At 57.5% G+C, this 19,324-nt stretch overlaps 1 protein-coding gene and 1 long non-coding RNA gene across 3 annotated transcripts in view; one reads left to right on the plus strand and one right to left on the minus strand.

Moving 5' to 3' along the window:
* LOC109265049 (uncharacterized) overlaps positions 1-3,097 on the plus strand; it is a 12,813-nt gene extending 9,716 nt beyond the window's left edge. For both annotated transcript variants that reach the window (XR_002079005.2, XR_002079004.2), the window contains exon 3: positions 1,279-3,097. This is a non-coding gene — a long non-coding RNA (uncharacterized LOC109265049). The remainder of the gene's footprint in view (positions 1-1,278) is intronic.
* A 524-nt stretch (positions 3,098-3,621) lies between these two features.
* Positions 3,622-15,869, minus strand: WNT10A (Wnt family member 10A). The gene is given in 5 exon segments (XM_019445934.2): positions 3,622-4,798; positions 7,209-7,588; positions 14,056-14,239; positions 14,241-14,319; positions 15,372-15,869. Coding segments are annotated over 5 exon segments (1,251 nt in total). The 5' UTR covers positions 15,482-15,869; the 3' UTR covers positions 3,622-4,300.
* Between the last annotated feature and the right edge of the window lie 3,455 nt (positions 15,870-19,324).

The raw sequence follows: 19,324 nt of genomic DNA on the forward strand, positions 1-19,324 counted from the left end.
ACAGGGCTCTACTCCTGATCCTTCACCCCTCTAATCCACCAGCAGAGAACCCTGGCTCCTAGGAGAGACTGCCACTCATCCCCCTCCACCCCCGCGCAACTTCAAGGACAAAGTCTGGAGAGGGATCATGGGGCGTCCCAGCTTCCACGCACTTCAAGCCTAGGGAGCAAACGTGGCCAGAGGGCCCAAAGAGTCTGAAACCTGAAAAGGGATCCCCCTGTCCCCAGCCCGTCCACCTCCCCAACAGAGCCTGAGGGGGGCGCTGGCAGCAGGAAGCCCGGAATGGCCCCGGAGGCGCACAGGCCCCACAGTGGAGCGGTGATTACAGGGACCTGTCCCTCCCGCCCCCGGCTCCCACTCTCATTAAGTCATTTTTTCCCCTGTTGGAAAGTCCCCGTGCCTTGAGCGCAGGGGTTGGGGCGACCGCAGGCAGCTGCCGGCAACCACATGAGAAGGGGGGGGGGTGGAGGGGAGGAAGGGGGCCGCGACTAGAGCCTGGCCAAACTCCAACGTGGAAGGTCCCCTGCCGGGGGCTAGCTGGGGGCGCATTGATCTGGGAGGAGGAGGGCTTGGAGAAGCTGACCTAGCTTCTCATCCTGGGTCTTCCTAGAGTTGTTAGGGCCTCTACTCTGCCTCTTTCCTCTTATTTCAGCCCTGGGACCTTGGGTGACTGGAAAGCAGGATGCCAGGGTTCTGATCCCCACCCCGGTCTGGCTGCCTCTCCCTGACCCTTAGCCTGACCACTGCCTGCTGATCTGTCCACCACCCTCATTCTCTGTTAGTTCTCCCCCTCCCTCCAGCTGGAGCCATCCAGGCTCTATTAAACCATACTAGTTTTTCCTCCTGCAAGGAGGTGACCCAGGGTCCATCAAGGTGAAAGGTATTGGGGACCAGGTCAGTTCCCTTCCCCTCTAATCTATGGTCCACCATTTGTTCTTATTCCAAAATTGCAACCCTGGTCCTCCCCCCCCCCCCAAGCTATTTGGCAAATTCTTCCTCCCATCTACCTCCATCACCCCCAATTTCCAGTCAGCACATTGATTTCTGTCTCGCCCTTCAGCCAGGATGCCTAAGCCCCGTGCCCCTTGGGCCCTATTTTCCCCTTCATCACCTCCACATCTCCCTTTAGGACCATTGCCAGATCCTACATCCCCCTTTTCAGTTGTGGGGTCCAGCTTTTGCCCTGAGACCCTAGCCAGCTTCTGGCCCAGAGGGACGATATGGAGTGGGTAACACCTTGTTTGTTCCTTCCCCAACTTTCACTCTCTTCCTTTACAGATCCTGCCAGCATATATCAGCTCACCAGGACTTGACTGGAACACGTCCTTCCCCCCACAACGTGGTGTCCAGCCCCTGCCCCACCCCACCACTCACTCCTCTCTGGAGGCAGCAGGCTCTGCAGTATTCCTGCTCCTACCTCATTACCCCAGCCCTGATCCTGTATCTCTCCAGTCTCTCCTCCCCCTGGCTCTGTGCTCCTTAAGCCTGGAAGGCACCGGAGGGTGAGGTCAAAGCTAATACGCAGTGGACACTGCTGGGGGTGGGAGTGCTCCCCACTCAGGCCTCTCTTCCTCACCCCCCCCACCTCTTTTCTCCTCCTCCCTGGGATGGGAGGGAGCAAGGGGGCGGGGAACCCAGCCCCCACAGCTCCCTCCTGGGTGAACAAGAGGAAAGGAATGAGGCAGGTGTGTCGGGCTGCTCCCGCTTACCCCTCCTCTCCGGGGGACTCTAACCCGCCTGCCTGTGGGGCTGTCTTTTGGGGGTTGGGGAGAGAAACTCTGTCCTCCCCAGAAGCAGCGGAGCTGAGCATGTGTAAGGCCTGGCTGTCGTGGGCATGTCCAGGAGCTGCCGGGATGCAGGCAGTTGGAGGAGAGGAAGCTGAAGGCAAGCTAGTTGGGGCAAAACTCTCAACAGGGATACACCACCATAAGAGCGTCCTTTCCTTCTCACCCCTACCCTGAGGTAGGGAGACATGGGCTAAGGAAATATGGGGATTCGTGTAGGCTGGCAATCGGGAAAAGGAACAAGACTTCATCCTTGTCTGGTTCATCCAGAAGGGTGCCATTCTGGGTAAAATGAGGCAGGAAGCAGGATCCTCAACTTGGAGCAGCAGGAGGTCTGGATGAAGTAGGTGAAGTGTTCTTTCTCTGAGATCCCGACCACTCTACCTCCATCTCTACCACCCTCCTCCTTGAGGGTTTGGGACAAAGGAGGCCAAGGAAGGATGTCTCTTCGCCTCTGGCCTTACTTACATACCCCATCTCCCCTGCATGCACTCAGAGAGACCAGCATCCAGACAGTGAGTCTCCTGGCCCTCCCCCACCACCCTCCTCCCTGCCGCACCTTCTAGCCCCACCTGCTCCCTGGGGCGCTGGGCTGGCTGGGTTGAGCTGGGTCTTGCCCAGGATTACTCCTCGCAGAGTGCCTGTCTCTGCCGAAGGGTGCTGCTGGGCACCGCCACTCGTCCTGGCTTGTGGCAGAGGGCTCAGGCACAAGGTGGACAGCTAGAGCTCTGGAATTAAGAGCTCCGGATCCAGCTTCTTGTCAACATCCCCCTGGCCTCCATTCAGGCAGGTCCCATCTGGTTTGGAAGATGGCTGTAGTTTCCTAACTGGCCCCCTGTTGTTAACTCCTCCCCTCTTCATTCAGTTCCCCAGCACAGTGAGCCAGGTGGGAATCAGACCATGACACTCGCCTGTTCAAGACCCTCTGAAAGTTTCTCATTCCTCTGAAAATCCCAACTCCTTACGATGGCCCAGAGGGACATGTGATGTGACTCTTGCCTGCCCTCCCAGCTCCTCTCCTGCTAACCTGCCCTTGACTGCTTCATCCGATCACACTGGCCTCTTGGCTGTTCCTCCTGAGGAGATCTCTCTCACCACCGACCTTTGGCATTCACATGGCCTCGGCCTGGAAAGCCCTTTCCCTCAATCTGTGCGGGGCTATCTTCGGCACACAGGTCTCAGCATGAGTAACATAACTCAGAGAGGCCTTCTCAGACCAATGACTTTATCTAAAGAGGCCACACTCCTACCTATGTGTCTTATTCATCAATACCTTGTACCTTATTCATCAATAAATGAATCAATGAAAAAGATGTGGGGTGTGAGTGTGTGTATACATGCAGCCATAACGAAGGAGGAGATCTTGCCATGTGCAACCATATGGATGGACCTTGTGGGTATTATGCTAAGTGTAATAAGTCTGACTAGAAAGACAAATACCCCATGAGTTCACTCTTATGCGGACTCTAAAACACAAAACGAATGAACAAACAAAAAGCAGGATCAGACCTATAAACACAGAGAACAAACTGATGGTTGCCTGAGGGGAGGTGGGTGAGGGGATGAACAAAATGGGTGAAGGGGAGTGGGAGATAATGGGCTTCCAGCTAATGAATGAATTAGTCACAGCACTACAAGGCACGGCATAGGGAATAGAGTCAATGGTATTGTAATAGCATTATATGGTGACAGAGGTATAGAGATGTTGAATCACTAACGTTGTACACCTGAAAAGAACGTAACATTGAGTGTCAACTGTACTCAAATAAAAACAGGCTTTTAAAATGCAAACATAAAAAATAAAAACTAAAGGGACCCCACTCCCCACGCATCACTCTACATCCAGCACCGTGCTTTATTTGCTTCGTGGTACAGAGCATTGTCTGAGATGACCTGGTTTGTATATTTACTTGTTTATTGTCCCTCTCTCCCAACCAGAATGTAAACTCCAAGAGGCCGGGTGCTGTGTCTCTCTTATTCACATCTGTCTCCCCAGCACCCATCATCCCCTGCAGAGTGCCAGGCCACAAAGAGTGCAAAATAAATATTTGTTAAATGAATGATGAGGGACAGAGGCCCTTGGGGGAGGGCATCCTAGGTCTCTACAGAATCACTTCAGCTCAGTTACGTCCATTTCTTCTTTTCTAATCATCTTTCCCTGTCCTTCAGCTTCCAGGGTTAGAGGTGAAGGCACGAAAGGAGACAGGCCCAGAGGCTGCCTGGCTGACACTTGCCCTCCGGTGTGGGTGTCGGGCAATCCCCAGCCCAGCTGAGCCGTCTAAGCTTAGGGCAAGAAGCAGGGAGGCAAATCTGTCCTGGAGCCCCCAGAAGTGAGTGGTGGGGTCCAGGCAGGCCTGGACTCTCCCCTGATTGCAGACTTGACCCTCAGAGCCGGGAGGTTCCTATCGGATCAGATGGTCCAAACTCCTCTCCCAGGAGCCAGGGCGACGCTGCTGCCAGGCCAAGATGGCAAGCCGCAGAGGGCCGGGCTCAGGGAGGGGAAGGAAGCCTTCCGCTCACTTGCAGACGCTGACCCACTCGGTGATGCGGCACTCCTCACAGACCACGAAGCAGCACCAGTGGAAGCGGCAGTGGCAGCGCTCGCTGCGCGTCTGGCGCAGGATGTTGTGGCCGCGGCCGCAGCACATGCTACCGCAGCCGTCGGGGCCCGCGCTGCTCTTGTTGCACAGGCGGCCCACGGTGCCCGCCGAGTCCAGGCGCGGCTCGTGCTCGCAGAAGTCGGGCGACTTCTCGAAGTAGACCAGGTCGGCGGGGCTGGCGCGGCGCCGCGGCCCCGGGACGCCCGGAGCCGGCGAGGGGGCCCCCGCGGGGCCGGGCTCCAGCTGGCCACCGTTGCGGTTGTGCGGCCGGATGAGCGTGGCGCGGTGGAAGCGGCTGCGCAGCAGCGCCCCCACGGCGCGGAACTCCGGCGTCACCTGCCAGCACGTCTTGAGCTGGCAGCTGCCTGACGTGCCGTGGCACTTGCACTTCCGCCGCATGTTCTCCATCACCGCCTGCAGAGGGAGGCACGGCGAGGGGTGACGCCCGCGGTCGGCCCCACGGCCCTCCTCCCAGCGCAGGCACTGGCCTGCGAGAATCTCCTCGGAGACTTCTGAAACCGACTCCCATTGAACAGATGCAAAAGCTGAGGCCCCAAGCGGGGCAGAGTGGGGAGGCGGGCGCACAGCTCCTGAGCTAGGCAGTCGGGAGAAGAACTCCGCCTGCTCTTCTGCTGTTCTCCCATCCGCCTCCCACAAGGCCAGGTCCTGGGGGAATTCCCTCCTTCCTCCCCTCTTCTCCTTTCCCACCAGCTGCAGGGGGCCCTTGGGGCTGGAGGCTCTTGCTTCCTGAGGGGGGATCCCAGATCCTCAGGGAAATTCCCTCTCCTTCCATCCCTCAGGTGGGGGCCAGAAGCAGGGGGTTGCTGGCCCCACTGTATCCTATCCCCAAAGCCTCTGGCCTCGATCCAGGCTGTGAGTGGGGGCTGCGGGGAGGCTGAGAAAGCCCCTTTCCTTCTCTGGGCCCTGCAGCCCTTTGCAGGGAGCCTAAGGAGGGGACAGGAGCTGAGGAGTCTCCCCTTCATCCCATTATACCGGCTGGAGCTTATTCTGCCCACTGCTGAATGTCACAGTTCCTCCTAGGGAACAGTGAACACCAACCGGGGCCAAAAGCTCTACCTGAATACAGAATGGGAGCAGCCCCCAGAGAGCCAGACCCTCAGCCCAATGAAAGCGAGAAGTTCCCAAGCATCCAAGGGAGGTAGTTACAGGGGTGTGGTATACCGACCCCCTGCCCAACTCTCAACCTGCCCTAGAATCTCCTCCCAAAGGACCCCTTGACATTATCCTCATTAGAGACACTGGAGACATCTTCCTTTCCCGGGACTCCATTCCAAAACACAGCTGCAGACAGGGAGACCAGTGATCTGGGGCCCTCACACCTGGGCGGTTAGGGCCAGAAGAGAGAGACCCTGCCCTCTGAGTGTTAAAGGGCTCCGCAGCTTGTAGGTGCAGCCTGTGGTGGCAACACCATGGAGGAACGAGCCCAGGGCCTCGGCTGGCCAACGGCTCCAGAACATTCGCTTCCCACAGACAGCAGCCATTAATTAACCAGTTTAACGAGGAGTAGGAGGCACTGTTGGTATGGGCTGGGACAGCATGGGAGCTTGGGAAAAGAGCTGCACTAATAGGGCAGGGCTGGGTGGAAGCTGGATGTGACCTAAGGGTGGATATGCCTCAGTTTACTTCACCTCTAAGTCAGGACGGGAAGAGCTGAATCAGCTCCGAGTCTTTGTGGAAGGAGCTGGTGAAGCACAGGGCCGAGAGGACAGGAGAAAGGGGAGTCAGGAGGCGCAGGTGCCAGGCCGGGTGAGGGGAAGCCAGAAACGAGGCCTGAGCAGGCCAGGCAGAACCGAGAGAAGGCATAGGGGCTGAACAGCCAGAAAAGGAGGGTGCTGGGCTACCACGAAGGCTAAGGAGGAATCTTAGTGGAGGCACGCACCCAGCGCAGACGACCCTGCGGAGCAAAAGGCTCAGCTGCCTGGCGATGAATCTGCCTCTATCCCTTCCTTACCAGCTGCACCACCTTGGGCAAGCTTCTTCATCTCTCTGTACCTCACTTCCCATATCTGAACACGAGGCTGCTACTAGCACCCTCATAGGTAGTTGTAAAGATTAAAAAGGCTAATATGTGGTGTGGAGCTCCAGACGGTACCTAACACATAGTAAGCACTCAATAAATGCAAGCGATTGATTATTCCTTTCTTTCCTTTCTTCTTCTTCTTCTTCTTCTTCTTCTTCTTCTTCTTCTTCTTTTTCTTTTTTTTTTAATTTATGACCTTTGAGGGAGTACGAACATTCAAGGATAGGGAGAAAAAGGAGGAAGGTAACCATAACACAGGACCTCAGTGGCCCCGAGGAACCTCCCCTTGCAGGAATCCCTCATTCTGCACAGAAAGGCTGGGAGAACAGGTAGAGGGTCACAGCATAGGATAGCACAGAATCATGGAACGTTAGAGCTGGGCCAGGGCAGGGGAGACTAGGGAGCTGGATGACCCAGTTCAACCTTCTTGCTTTATAGGGGAGGCCACAGAGAGGCAGAGCAAGGCCAAGGCCCCGGAGGCCCTGTCTGCAGCCCTGTCCCCCCCTCCATCCAGTGCTCACCACAAAAAAAAAAAAAAAAAAAAAAAAAAAAGGAGCAGGCTGATCCAGGACAGGGTTTTTCTCATCCCTGGATCCCAGACTAGTCCAGTGCCTGGCACACAGTAGGTATCCAATGCATGTTTGATGACTGGATTAGGCAGGGACAATGAGAGAGTTGCTGAGTAAGGGGGGAGCTCTGGGTCCCAGAGCAAGGCCTGGGGGGAAGGGAGGAGCCCTAGGCAGAGGGATCTGGAGCAGGCCCAGGCGGATGTGGGGCTCTCACCTGCCTCCCAACTCGGTTGTTGTGGAGCCTCATGCGCGCGTGGATGTCTCTGTGAGGCTCCCGGGAGTCCAGAAAGTCCTTGGAGAAGCGCTCCCCGAAGCCCACGTCGGGGCTACAGCCGCCCCACTCCCAGGAGTCCTGCAGGCCCGGGCTGGCAGGGGGCAGGGCTGGGTGTTCCGGGACCCCGTGGCTCAGGCCCTTACCGCGCTGCAGCGCGTCCAGCTGCAGGCGGTGCAGCTTCCGACGGAAGGCCTCCTCGTCCCCGCGCCGAGAGGCGTCGCAGCCACAGGCCCTCAGTTTGCCCAGGGCGCAGGCATTGGACACCGCGTGCACTACGCCCGCTGCAGCGATGGCGTAGGCGAAGGCACTCTCTCGGAAACCTGAGGGTGGAGATCCAGGGAAAGGACTCTCAGGGGCCTCCACATTCATCCCTCTGCCCTCCCTGCCCAACCTTCTTACCACACAAAGGGGAAATGGAGGCGCAGTGTTGGGGGAAGGTCTGGGACAAGGACACAGATTCAAAGAGGGGCAGAAATCACATCAGAAGTTCTCCATGCAGGGTGGAGTGTGGGAGGTCTCCCCAGAGTCTTCTTTTGTACTTCACTCCCTGTTCCACTAACATCACCCTTAGCAAGCTCAGAATTCGTGTCTACCTCTCTCCTGTTGGGCATAAAGTATCTGGGAAACATTTCTTTTTCAGATCAGGGACTTCATCTGTTACCTCTCATGTGATATTTGCAATTTAAAAATAAGCCTGCGGAAAGAAGGCAAAATTTAAGCTAAAAAATAAATGACTAGAGATAGAATTCCAGGCCCCAGAAGATGTTCATGGGCAGAAGGGTAACTAAGAGGAGGGTGTCCTCTGACAGCTCCCGGCCCCAAGATTGCCTGCCTGGTGCCACCCCCTTAGGCTGACTGCCAGATTCAAGAGGCAGAGGAAAGAGCCAGCAGAGTTTCCCCTTTTCCTGTCCACAGGACATCCCAGAAAATCTGCTCGGAGACGGGCGTTGCCCAGCCACGCTGCCTGCAGTGGGTCTAGGTCATCTGAAGAGGTTGTTTGAGGAATGCTGGAAATAAGCCCATTGCCCTGCAGGAGTGTTGAAAATTGAGAGGGAAGGGTGAGTTAAGGCAGACACCTTCTTTTTGATGCTCTGGGGCACAAAGCCCCTGAGGACCACTTGCAGGGGCCCAGGACTTGTCTACACTACTTTTCTCCTCGGTGTTCTCAGCCTGAGCCATCCTCTGGGAAGGTCTGGGCCTGTGGCAGGGGGAGGCCTACTTACAGAGGACGGTCTGCCTCCTGGCCCCACAGGCTGCTTCTTCCTTATTCTGCATCTGAGAGGGGACCAGCTAGCAGCGTTTTACAAGTTTCTGACCAGCCTCTGGAACCCAGAGAGTGTGGGCAGTGGGAGAAGAAGCCAAGAGCAATGAGAGCCTCCATATGAAAAGGAGAACTCACCTGTGCCATAGGCACCTGTTGTGGAAGCCCAGACGTGGCTGGAGATTGATGGCTTGCGGGAGGCCAGAGATTCAGAGGAAAAAAAACTCTAGATCCTTCCACCCTAGTGCTGAAGCCTGGAAGGACATGCTCTGGGAGTTCCCGTAGTCCTCAGAGAGCCAACCAGGACTGAACAGAGACCCTAGCCCAAACCTGCCCCTCACACTCACCCTCTGCATCATAGGGTCCTGTCCTCCTTTTCTTGTCTAGCCAAAACGACGAAGACGACGACGACAACAACAACAACAACAACAACAACAACAAAACTTGACAAAACGTGTAGTAGTTAAAAGTATGAACTCTCAAGCAGCCAGATTGTCTGGGTTCAAATCCTGGCTCTTCCACTTACTAAACTGTTAATAGCTACCCAACTTTGACCAAGTGACTTGACCTCTGTGCTTCGGTTTTCTCATCTGCAAGACAAGATTGTTTTTATCTGCTTCATTTTTGTCCCAAGGATTAAATTAGTTAGTAAATTTAAAGTACTTAGAAGAGCACCTTATTCATAGTAAGTACTGCACAAACATTAGCCATTATTGAGAAGTTCTTCCTGTTGTCTGACTTCACTCACTACTGCCGTAATTTTAGGCCATTGCTTCTTGTTTTCCCCAGTCGGGACAGAGCCCAGAAGCTCAAGACCCATTTTAGAATAAATCACATGGGCCACTAGAAGCCCATGAAGCAGGCTGTCCCTGTCTATCTTCTCTCTCCAGCTTGTGGCATCTCCAGACCTTTTCCGTAAGGAGCCCAGCTATGAACAGACAGGAGGGGATGAGGATTGGGCTGGAGCCTTTTAAAGGGATGTTGGGAATTGGTGGGAGCCAAAGAGGAGTAGACACTGACATGGGATGTAGGGCCCAAGAGAAATGGCAGACCTAAGTCCCTGGGGAGCACACTCTGTGTTTATCCCTTGCCTTGTAGCTGTGGAACTCTGAGCGCTTCCCTTATTGCTAGGGGAGTCATTAGCCCACTCCTAGGACAAATGGCAATACTCAGACTTCCAGAAGCAGCCCAAGCCTCAGAAATCATCTCCCCCTCCAACACACACACACACACACACACACACACACACACACACACACACACACTGTGCAAAAGGGGGATGCCCAAGGTCACAGGGGTTACAGAGCAGAACCAGAGCAGGACCCAGGCCCAGCTCTCTCAGCTCCCAGGCCTGGGAACTGGCTGCTAAAGGACATTTGGCTCTAGGGAAGACATGTTCCTGAGTAAGAAACCCAGCCAGCCCAATTTCCAGTTTCCATGGCCCTATCTATGCACAGCACCAAGAAAGAGCAAGAGGCTGGTCTAGGGGGATGTGCTGGGCCAACCACCATCTTCCAGGCTCTTTACATTCAGAGGCAGGCCTGGAGGAATCTGGAAAAATGTAGTCTACAGTCTACATAGAACACCCCTACCTACTCAAGGCAGCTAAAGACACCATCCCATGGCCTCTGGCAGCTGTCACAGCCACGTTTAGTGGTGACCAAGCAGGGCTTGTGTGACCACCCTCTGCTCCAACATCCAAGATTCAGAGAAGTCCAGACTGCTGGGCCTCTGCCCCCAGCTCCCACTCAGGGCCCCAGTTTCGGTCCTGGCCCCGGCTGTCTGGGGCAGACGCAGGCACTGTGCCATCTGGCCAGCTGGAGGGGGAGAGGGGTGGGGCCATGGCCAGCTGGGCTGCCTGGAGCATGGAGGGAGGGGGGGTGCTTGTTAAGACGCACAATTAGCCGTCCTGCCTTTGATCTGGGACAGGGACTGCCAGCATCTAAGTGGAGTCAGCTGCTCCTTCAGGCTGCAGCCAACGGCCAGGAAGGGGCTGGGGGAGGAGGTTTGGAGGGCAGGGGAGCATGGAGGAGAGAGGATTCAGGAGCCAGTGGGAACCAGGAGGGGTCAGAGAAGCTTGAGCCCCGCCTATTTGAGTCAAAGAGGGAGGGAAGGGGAGAGATCTGGTCACCATTCCCTCCATGCATATAATCTGTGCATGCTCATGTGCCTGGCCTGAGAGAGAGGAAGAGGTTGTGTGCATGTGGGAACACTTAGGGGTGACACTGAATGTGGCTACACGTTTGTACAAACAAAGGTAGGTATCTGTGTGTGTGTGTGTGTGTGTGTGTGTGTGTGTGTACATGTGAGTTTCATTTCTTGGACTACTCCATTGTGCCACTCACCTCTGGACACATGGTGGGAGCTTGGGAGGCAGTATGGTAGGGGGTTGAGTGCAATCTCTAAAGACAGCTGGCCTGCATTTGAGTCCTGGCTCTATAGCTCACTTACAAGCTGTGTGACTAATGGCAAGCTACCCAACCTCTCTTAGCTTCATTTGTAAAATGAAGATACTAATAAGACCTATCGCATGGGGATTGTTCGAGGATGTTAAAGTACAGATAAAGTGCTTTAGAACAGTGCCAGACAAACAGCAAGTACTTAATAAGTATTAGCAAATTCACTGTCACTGGGTGCTATTAGAATAATGGAACTTTAGGTGATCCTGGGATATAATTGCCTGTGCCTCTTCTCCTCATCTGAGTGCCACCACACACCCCACGCCTGGAGGCCTAGCCATAAAACCAAGACTCCTCAAGGATGAATGTAAAAGAGAGGTGGGAGAAGAAAGAACCAGAGCCTTGGAGAACAGAGGCCAGACTCTCAAACTGTGGGCTTCCATTGGGCTGAGAACCCTGCTTGCTATAGAGCCTCATGCCCCCTCTTTCCACCCATTCCAGATGGGTCTGGGCCCTGCCTTCCCAAGCTTGTCCACTCCAGGTGCTCAAGCACTCTTCTCTCCTTCACTGGAATTCCATCCCTTCAGCCCAACCCATTTTCAGGGAGATGTCAGGACAATTAGATGGCAGTAACAGTATTAAGGTGGCAGGTCCCAGGGACCACCTCCTCCCTGCAGTCTCTGAATTTTAAACATGGCAGAGTGCACCTTGAAGAGAATCCCACTGGCAGTCTGGGTTGGAAGAGCGGTCAGCAACCAGTACTCCACTTGGGGGAAACAGGTCACCTGACCCCACATGGGACAATTCATAACTTGAAAAGAAGGGGAACTGGGGGAAGGACCCCATCCAGGGGAATGGCTGCCACCAAGAGTGGCCCCGTGGAATTCAAATTTAGGTAGTCCTCGAAGTGATGGGCCAAGATGGACAGCGACATAACCCCAGAGGAGGGTGAACACAGATACCGAGAGAGGGCTGTAATGGTAGCCCCTGGAAAGAGAAAGTGGCAATTTCTTCCAGAAGCCTAGAGTCCCCTCCGAGGAGGGACAGGTAGAAAATGGGATGTCTCAATGCAGGAGCAAAAGCCACATAGGTAGGACCGTGTTCCAAGGCCAAAGGAAAGAGCCCAGCCCCCCAGCCAGAGCCCGGCCGGCCGCAGCTGTCCCGCCCCTCCCCACGCGCTGGGCGCTGCCCCGCCCTGGCTAGCCCCGGCAAGTCTCCCCCCCTCCACCCCTAACCTCTCCCCCTACCAGTCCCCCCAGCTCACCTCCCGCTTATTAAACTGCAGGTGAACCCGGGAGCGCCTGGCACCGCGCCAACCCCGCGTGCTTCCACCGCTCTGAACTCACCCTTGAGCTTCAAAGACCCCACGTCCTCCACCAGGCCACAGGGGCCTCAAGCGGGCGAAGTAATCAGGACGCGTGGGCGCGCTCTATCTAGAGGGGGCAGGAGGCCCAGAGGGGAACTGGGGACACCGTGGCCGTGGCCGGGAAGAGGGATGAAGAGCTTGTCTTGCCTTGCCTCATCTGGAGCGGCAGGGGTGAGAACCTCAGCGCCTATTCAAACCCCCGCGAGCAAAACCCAAAGCAAGGCTTCCGGTGTCCTCACCTCCCGGGCCCGGGTGCTGGAGGGAAAACGGGGCGTCGGGGAGCGCACGGGTGACCTAGAAACCCGGAGTGGGAGCAGGCGCGCGGCGGCGGCGAGCGCCGGCCGGGCCCAGCCCGGGCAGGAGAGAGGCACGGGTCTGTCACTTGGCGTGGGCGAGCGCTGGCCGACCGGGGAGGGGCGCCCCGCCGGGGGTCCCGGGCAGCCGCAGACTGACGGCTGGCGGGGCTCGGGTGAGGCAGGGCGGGCGGGGCGGGAGCGCGGGGCAGGGGCGGCGGGGGGGGGGGGGGGTGCCCCTTGGAGAGCCGCGCGGCCCGGGCCGGGAGCCGTCTGCCGCGGCCCGCGGGGATTAGTTCGCGGCTGCATGCCGCCACACGCGTCGGGCTGGGCTCGGCCGGGTAGAAACAGCGCCCCGGGCGCGCGGGGGAGGGAGGTGGGGAGGGCGGGCGGGGGCGGGGCGGGCGGCCTGGGGCTGGGCTGGAGGAGGTGGCGGTGGCCCCTGACTTGGGGGCCAAGGGGATGCAAGCAGGGGTCCTGGTGAAAAGGGAAAGGCCCCGGCTTGCCGAGTTCTTTCCGGAATAGGGTGCTTTAGAGTCTGACTCTCCTAGAAGCTTCTGGACCCCAAGGGCACAGAATATAGGGGTACAACTCCTCCTCCACTGGGCAAGAAAATTGGACAAGTCTCACAGTGCCAGGTCCCCACACTGTCCCACTCAAGCAGCTGAGAGGAGAAATGGATAACGCCTGTCTTCCCCCAAAAGGCCTGAGGCAAGGCCTAAGGTACCAGGGCAGGAGACGGGTGGGAACAGAAATGAGTGACAAGGCCTCCTGCCATCTCCAACCCTAAGGGTTGTCAGGGTAGGCCCTGGGTCACTCAGAAGTCACAGAGGGAGGACAGGGAGAAGCTGTGGCTTCTCTGGGCTGTGAGAGGAAGAGGGATTGGCAGGGCGGTCGGGCCTGCTGGGCAGGAGGCGGGCACACACCCAGTGCCTCTGATTCAGAGAAGGTTTTCGGGGGCGGTGAGAATGACACAGAGGCTGGTGGTGTACCTTGCCGGGAAGAGCTTCTGCAGAAGTACAGACATTTTACCTGCCCCTGCTTCCCTCACCTACCCCATTTGGCAAAAGTCCTCCCTACTGACTCTGGGTACTTTATCACGGGCTCTCCATCCCAAGTGCTGTTTACTAGAGGGTAGAGGGTAAACTGAGGAAGGTAACAGATACGGATATTTCCCAGGCTTGAGATATACAGTGTCAATGACCAGGCAGGATAACCCAGGAGTCAACTCTCGGGCACGGAACCTGCTACGGTCAGCCCACCCAGTGCAGGCTGGAGACACATCTTCCCCGTTTGGCTGGCCCCCACGGACTGTCCAAGACCAGAAAGAAGCAGAAGAGCAGCATGGTTGGTAGATGGGCACCTGGGGAGGTTGCCAGCTTGAGGCAGTGGGGATGGTTGGCAGATAGCTTTGGGGGTGGGGTGCTGAATGGGGTGGGCAGAAGGGCAAGGGCGAGGGGGCAGCTACCTCTGCTGAAGATGGGACTCTCATAGGGGATCTTGTTTCGAGTCTCGAGACTAGAGCAGTTCCAGCGCTGGTCCCGGAACTGGTGCTGGCACTCGTGGATGGCGATCTGGATGCCCTGGATGGCTGAGGCGGCCACGTCGGGGTGCCGCACACACACTTCCATCTGCCGCCTACTCAGGCCCGGGCAACGTTAGGCACACCGTGTTGGCATTGAGCACAGGCTCCGGGGGGAGGCGGAGGCCCAGAATGTCGTTGGGTGCAGACCTGCAGGTGTGGGGGTTGGGTGTGGGTGAGTGTTTTGGGGAGCTAGGAGGGCCCCATTCAACAAGTTACACTCAGTCCCAAAGGCCACAGTTCCTCTTCTCCAACGCCTGCTTCTGAAGGTTTGGCCCATCATGTATATTCCTAAAGCACTCTCCTGTCCTTGATCCTCTCATTTCCTCCAACACCACCCAGCCAACCGCACACCCACACAGGTTCACGTGTAAATGGACACACATCCGAAATGCCTGCGTACACGGTATTTCATAAGTACATCCCCAGGCATAGATGCTCACATATGTAGCGATCCCCAGGAGACCACTCCCAAGACATGTTTCAGACAGTCACATTCACACAGACACACTGCTGCACACATGGAGATGGCCACCCAGACCCAGGAACACTTCCACGCATGCACGCTTCAGTCAGGCATAGTTATACACACGTACACAAAGACACTCACAAGCATACACACGTGTTCATCTTAACATACACTGATCCAGAAGCTCGCACATTCACACATATGTGGACACACAGACTGCTATTTAACAACATAGCTTGCAAGGCTCACAATATCACACACACACACACACACACACACACACACACACACACACACTGAGAACTCTTCCAGCTGCAGTGTCACAGTGACCCCCACCTGAACTACTCCCTTCCAGCCCCCAACCCATGCCCCTGTCTGGGAGCGATCTCCAAGGAGGAGCAACGCAGTCTGAGCTTACTCCTGGGGTAGGGGTGCATTCCCCTGGCCTGGCATGGACTCCAGGTTGGCACTTGCTCCCCTCCACACACACACACCTCCTCTTCCAGTAGCCATCACTTTCCTGGGCACTGCCTTGCCTCCCTGGACTGCCCATACTCTGTCACCAGTTCAGCCCCCTCCTGTGAGGGCACTGTCTTTCATTGGGCACCAGCTCTTTCCTGAGACACTGTCCCTCCCTCCTTCCAGGGTCCCCTGCCCCAGCGGGAACGCCAGAGGCCCCCGTGGCTGGGGGTCCCAGCTCTCCAGGAGGGCGGGGCGTAAGGTGAGGGCTCACCTGGGCACGGCGGCAGCCAGCAGCAGTAAGAACAGGAGCGCGCAGAGCGCGGGCCGCGGCTGGGGCCGAGGTCGGAGCCGCAGCCAGGGGCAAGGGTGGGTGCTGCCCATGGCGCGCGGGCCGTGACGGGCCAGGAGTGGGGGGCTCACAGCCCGGCGGGACCGGCGAGCCAGGGGCGACGGCGCATGATCCGCGGGGGTCGGGGCGGCTGCGACACGGAGCTCCGACTCGGGTCACGGCTCCGAGAGCAGACGGCGCCCGCCTCCCCGCTCCATGGGGCAGCGCCCCCGGGCACCGCCCTCGGGGTGGGGGGGCGGGCGGGCGCACCGGGCACCTCCTGGCACAGGGGTCCGGGGAATTTCCCGAGGCCCCCCTGCGACAACTCCCGGTGCCTCTCGAGGGTAAGGGGGGCCCGGAGGTGCTGCGGGCTGGGGATGAGAGGCTGGGTGCCGGGGAGCCCCCCAGAGCAGCGCCACGAGCCTGTGCTTCCGAGGGCGTGCGAGGAGGGCGTGGGGGGGGGGCGGGTGGTGTTGAAGGGGGGACGGCGCTGTTTGTGCCCGGCCCCACCGCCCAGAGAGTGAGTGACTGTCCCGGCTCAGGGAACTCTACCGCCTCCCCTTTCCTCCCCCTCCCCCCCCCCCCCCCCCCCCCCCCCCCCGCAGAGTGTCTCAGGGCTCTACCCCAGGTGACGTCACTACGGGGGGTGGAGGCGTGTATGGGTCCTGAGGCCACAGCGCCCTTCGGCTCCGGACTCGGGGTGGAAGCGGCGGGTGCAGAGGGCTGGGGAAGGAGAGGTGTTGGGGTCTGTGCGCGCGTGCACGTGGAGATGCCAGTGCCGGGCGCGCTGGTTTGTGTGAGAAGGTGTGTGTTACTGCGAAGTGTGTGTGTCTGGCTGAGACACAGCTGTCGGGGAGCGGTCCTCCCCAATATACACACCTGCAGGGACTGGAGGGGAGGGGCTGCCCCCCCCCCCGCCCGCCTCTCCCACCTCAGGAGGGACTTCCCAGGCTTGGCTGGTGTAGCAGGGGGGGGGGGGGGGTGTCCTGTAAAGGGGTTTGGCAGCCTCCGGATTTTGCTCTTCTTCCTTGTGTGACCTTAAACAGGTGCCTCGTGCTCACTGAGCCACCCTCTGCCCTTTCGTGAAATGAGGTTACTGAGGCTCACCTCATCTGATCAGTGAGCCAATGAAGGTCAAAGTGCTGGGACTCCAGTAAATGTCTGGGAGCAGAACTCCCTGGGGTGACACACCCTGGGAGAGGTATTAGAGAGCCTTCTAATCCCAAAAGTGTGTATTTTGTCCCCTTTTATTTCTTAAGAAAATGAGGCTCAGAGAGGGCCATGACTTACTCAAGGTCACACAGCAAATGAAGAGCTGGAATCCAACCCAGTCCTCTTGACTCTGAGCACAGCAGCAGTGGCCCCAACACTGAGCGCTGCTTGCCTGGGCCTTCCTGCAGATGCTCCAGATCTTGCCTGGCCCTTGCTACCTGTACTTGGTTCTCTGGGAGCCACCCAAAACCGGACTCCTGACTCAGGCCCACTCCTCTCTGGGATTCCTTCATGTCCTCTCGCCCCAGCTGAACACTACAGCCAGGCAAGGACCTGAGGAAACATCAGGCTGGGGACAGAGGCTCCAGCTTCTGTTTCTGGTTCTAACCTGGGCCCCGATAGTGAATCCTATTCCCACTGTGGCCTTAGCATCCTCCTCTGTACAATGGGCACAAACCTCTCACTCTACTACACACATACCTCCCTCCCAACCTCATTGCCCTCTCCCGGTTTAAGGACAAACTACCGGGAGACTCTGGGCTCTGAGACCAAAGGGGCCCGTTCCTGGAATTGCCCATCCCTGGGGAATTGGAGGAGAGGGGTGGGGCTTTCCCTGTCCCCAGACTGTCAGGTGGTGGGGGCAGCCCGAGCAACAGCAGGCTGACGGCATCCTCCCCCCTCCTTTCCCCCCATCTCTGCCGGCAGCCACCGCAGCTGTCAGGAATTAAGGGCTTGAGGCTGCTGGGGGTGGGGGTGGGGCAATGGGGGGAGCAGTCTGGCTGGACAGCAGGAAAACAGCCGGGGGCAGGAAGCAGTCTGCCTCAGCCAGAGCCTTGTTTGACCCCAGCCGCCCCCTGCCCTCCCCACTCTCCTTCACCATGCTGCAGGACAGGGACAGCTTGGGACTAGAGTTTGGGGAGGGTTTGGGGTATGGGGAAGGTTAGGGCAGGACCAGACTTAGCACAGGAAGGTAGGCAGGAGCCTGAGGTGGGAGAGGGCACCACAGGGACAAGCCAGGCTGTTGGGGAAACTGAGACCCAGAAACGATTAGGAAGAGGCCCAACCTGGGACAGGGAATGGCTTCATAATCCAGCTTGCAGACCTCCTTACTCCCCAGATACAGCTCACACTAGCCTTTCCAGGCTTGATGCCTCATCATACGTATCCTCTGGGGTATGCCATTGTGGGGAATACTGATTCCGGTCCAATGCAGCTGAATCAGCCTGTCGGGGGGTAAGGCCTGGGGGTCTGCATTTCTAGCAGTATCCCAAGTGATTTTCATGAGGACCACATTTGGGAAATTCTGCTGACCTGCTTGAGGGGCTGATTTCTTTTTCCTTTGACCTGCCTCTGCCAACGGGAGGTCTCTTTGCTCCCCCACCCTCTAACAGCTCAAGAAATACAGAGGTGTAAAAGAGAGGGAGAAGTCCCTTTCTTTGAAAATCCCAGGAGGCAAGTAATGATTCTCAAGCCTTGTTTGCACTGGGACCTAGTTCTGGCCTGATGTCATGAGGGTCTAAAAGTGCCCAAGCCTGGGGCACTTCTCAGTGCAGAGAGGAGAGGGCATATGTAGGCACAGGGGCCTTGGCATATGTGGAGACGAGGCCCAGAAAGAGTGTGTGACTGGAGCCCCAGTCCCAAATGACCCCTGCCATGGGCAAGCCCCTATCAGCAACCCCCAGACCCCACCCTGGCCCTGCCCTTGGCTCTGGCCCTCAGCCCAGCCCCAGCCCCCGCAGCCGCCAGCTGAGACCACAATTACAGGGGCCACTGGGGGTGGGGGGGGCACCAGAGATGAAAGGCAGCTCAGAGAATGGTTCCAGCTGTGGCAACCCTGGAGGAGGTTACAGGGAAGGGAGGGCTAGAGGAGGCACCAGGGTGAGAACAGGTGGGACTCTCACAGCCCCAACCCGGACCAGGCCAAGCTCAGTCCTGATGTTCTGCAAGAGAACATCTTGGTGAAGAGGAGGGGAAAGCAGCCCCAGACCGAGAAGAGAGCTTTTTATCCCATCCTTCAGGCCTCAGGGACCAGTGCCCCTCAGCAAGATAAGGGGGGATAACTGGCTGCTTTAGTCCCCCAAACTCCTAGTGTATTTGGTCATTGGAAGGAAGGGGAAATGAGCCCTTGGCCTTAGGCTGATCCTGGGCCTTCCAGCAGCTTCCCCACCCATCTGCCTGCATTCTCGCTGTCCCTGATGTGGTCATGCACACATCTGGGGCGCCTCTGTGCTCTTCCCCCATGTCCCTGGTACCACATGTCCCCCACCACTCAGCCAGCAGGGAACCTTCATGGCTCAGACTGTGCCTGGGGCTGAGCAGCTGGGTAAGCAAGGGGGTTGGGGGGGGGGGCGTATTTCTGAGCTCTGCTTCCAGCCTTCTTCCCAGGCAGCAGTGCAAGAGCACAGAGCCATCTCTGAGCTTAAAGATGACCAAAATAATGTTCAAAATGGTGCCTCTCAGGCCAAGGCTCTCACCCTTCACAGAAGGCGGTTCCCAGACTCCTGCTGAGCTTGGTCGGGGAAAATGGACCACCAACATGAGACCATCGGTTTGAAGATTGCAGTGCTCTCTTCCAGTGTACTAAAAAGCTATCAGGCACCCCCATTCCATGACGGGAGAACTGAGGCTTGGAGAAATTAATTGACTTGATCAAGGTCAAGCTGGCAAACTAGGCCTTTCCTCAC

The sequence above is a fragment of the Panthera pardus genome, unplaced genomic scaffold (assembly GCF_024362965.1).
Source record: "Panthera pardus isolate Hobbes unplaced genomic scaffold, ASM2436296v1 HiC_scaffold_10, whole genome shotgun sequence".
Classification (NCBI taxonomy): domain Eukaryota; kingdom Metazoa; phylum Chordata; class Mammalia; order Carnivora; family Felidae; genus Panthera; species Panthera pardus.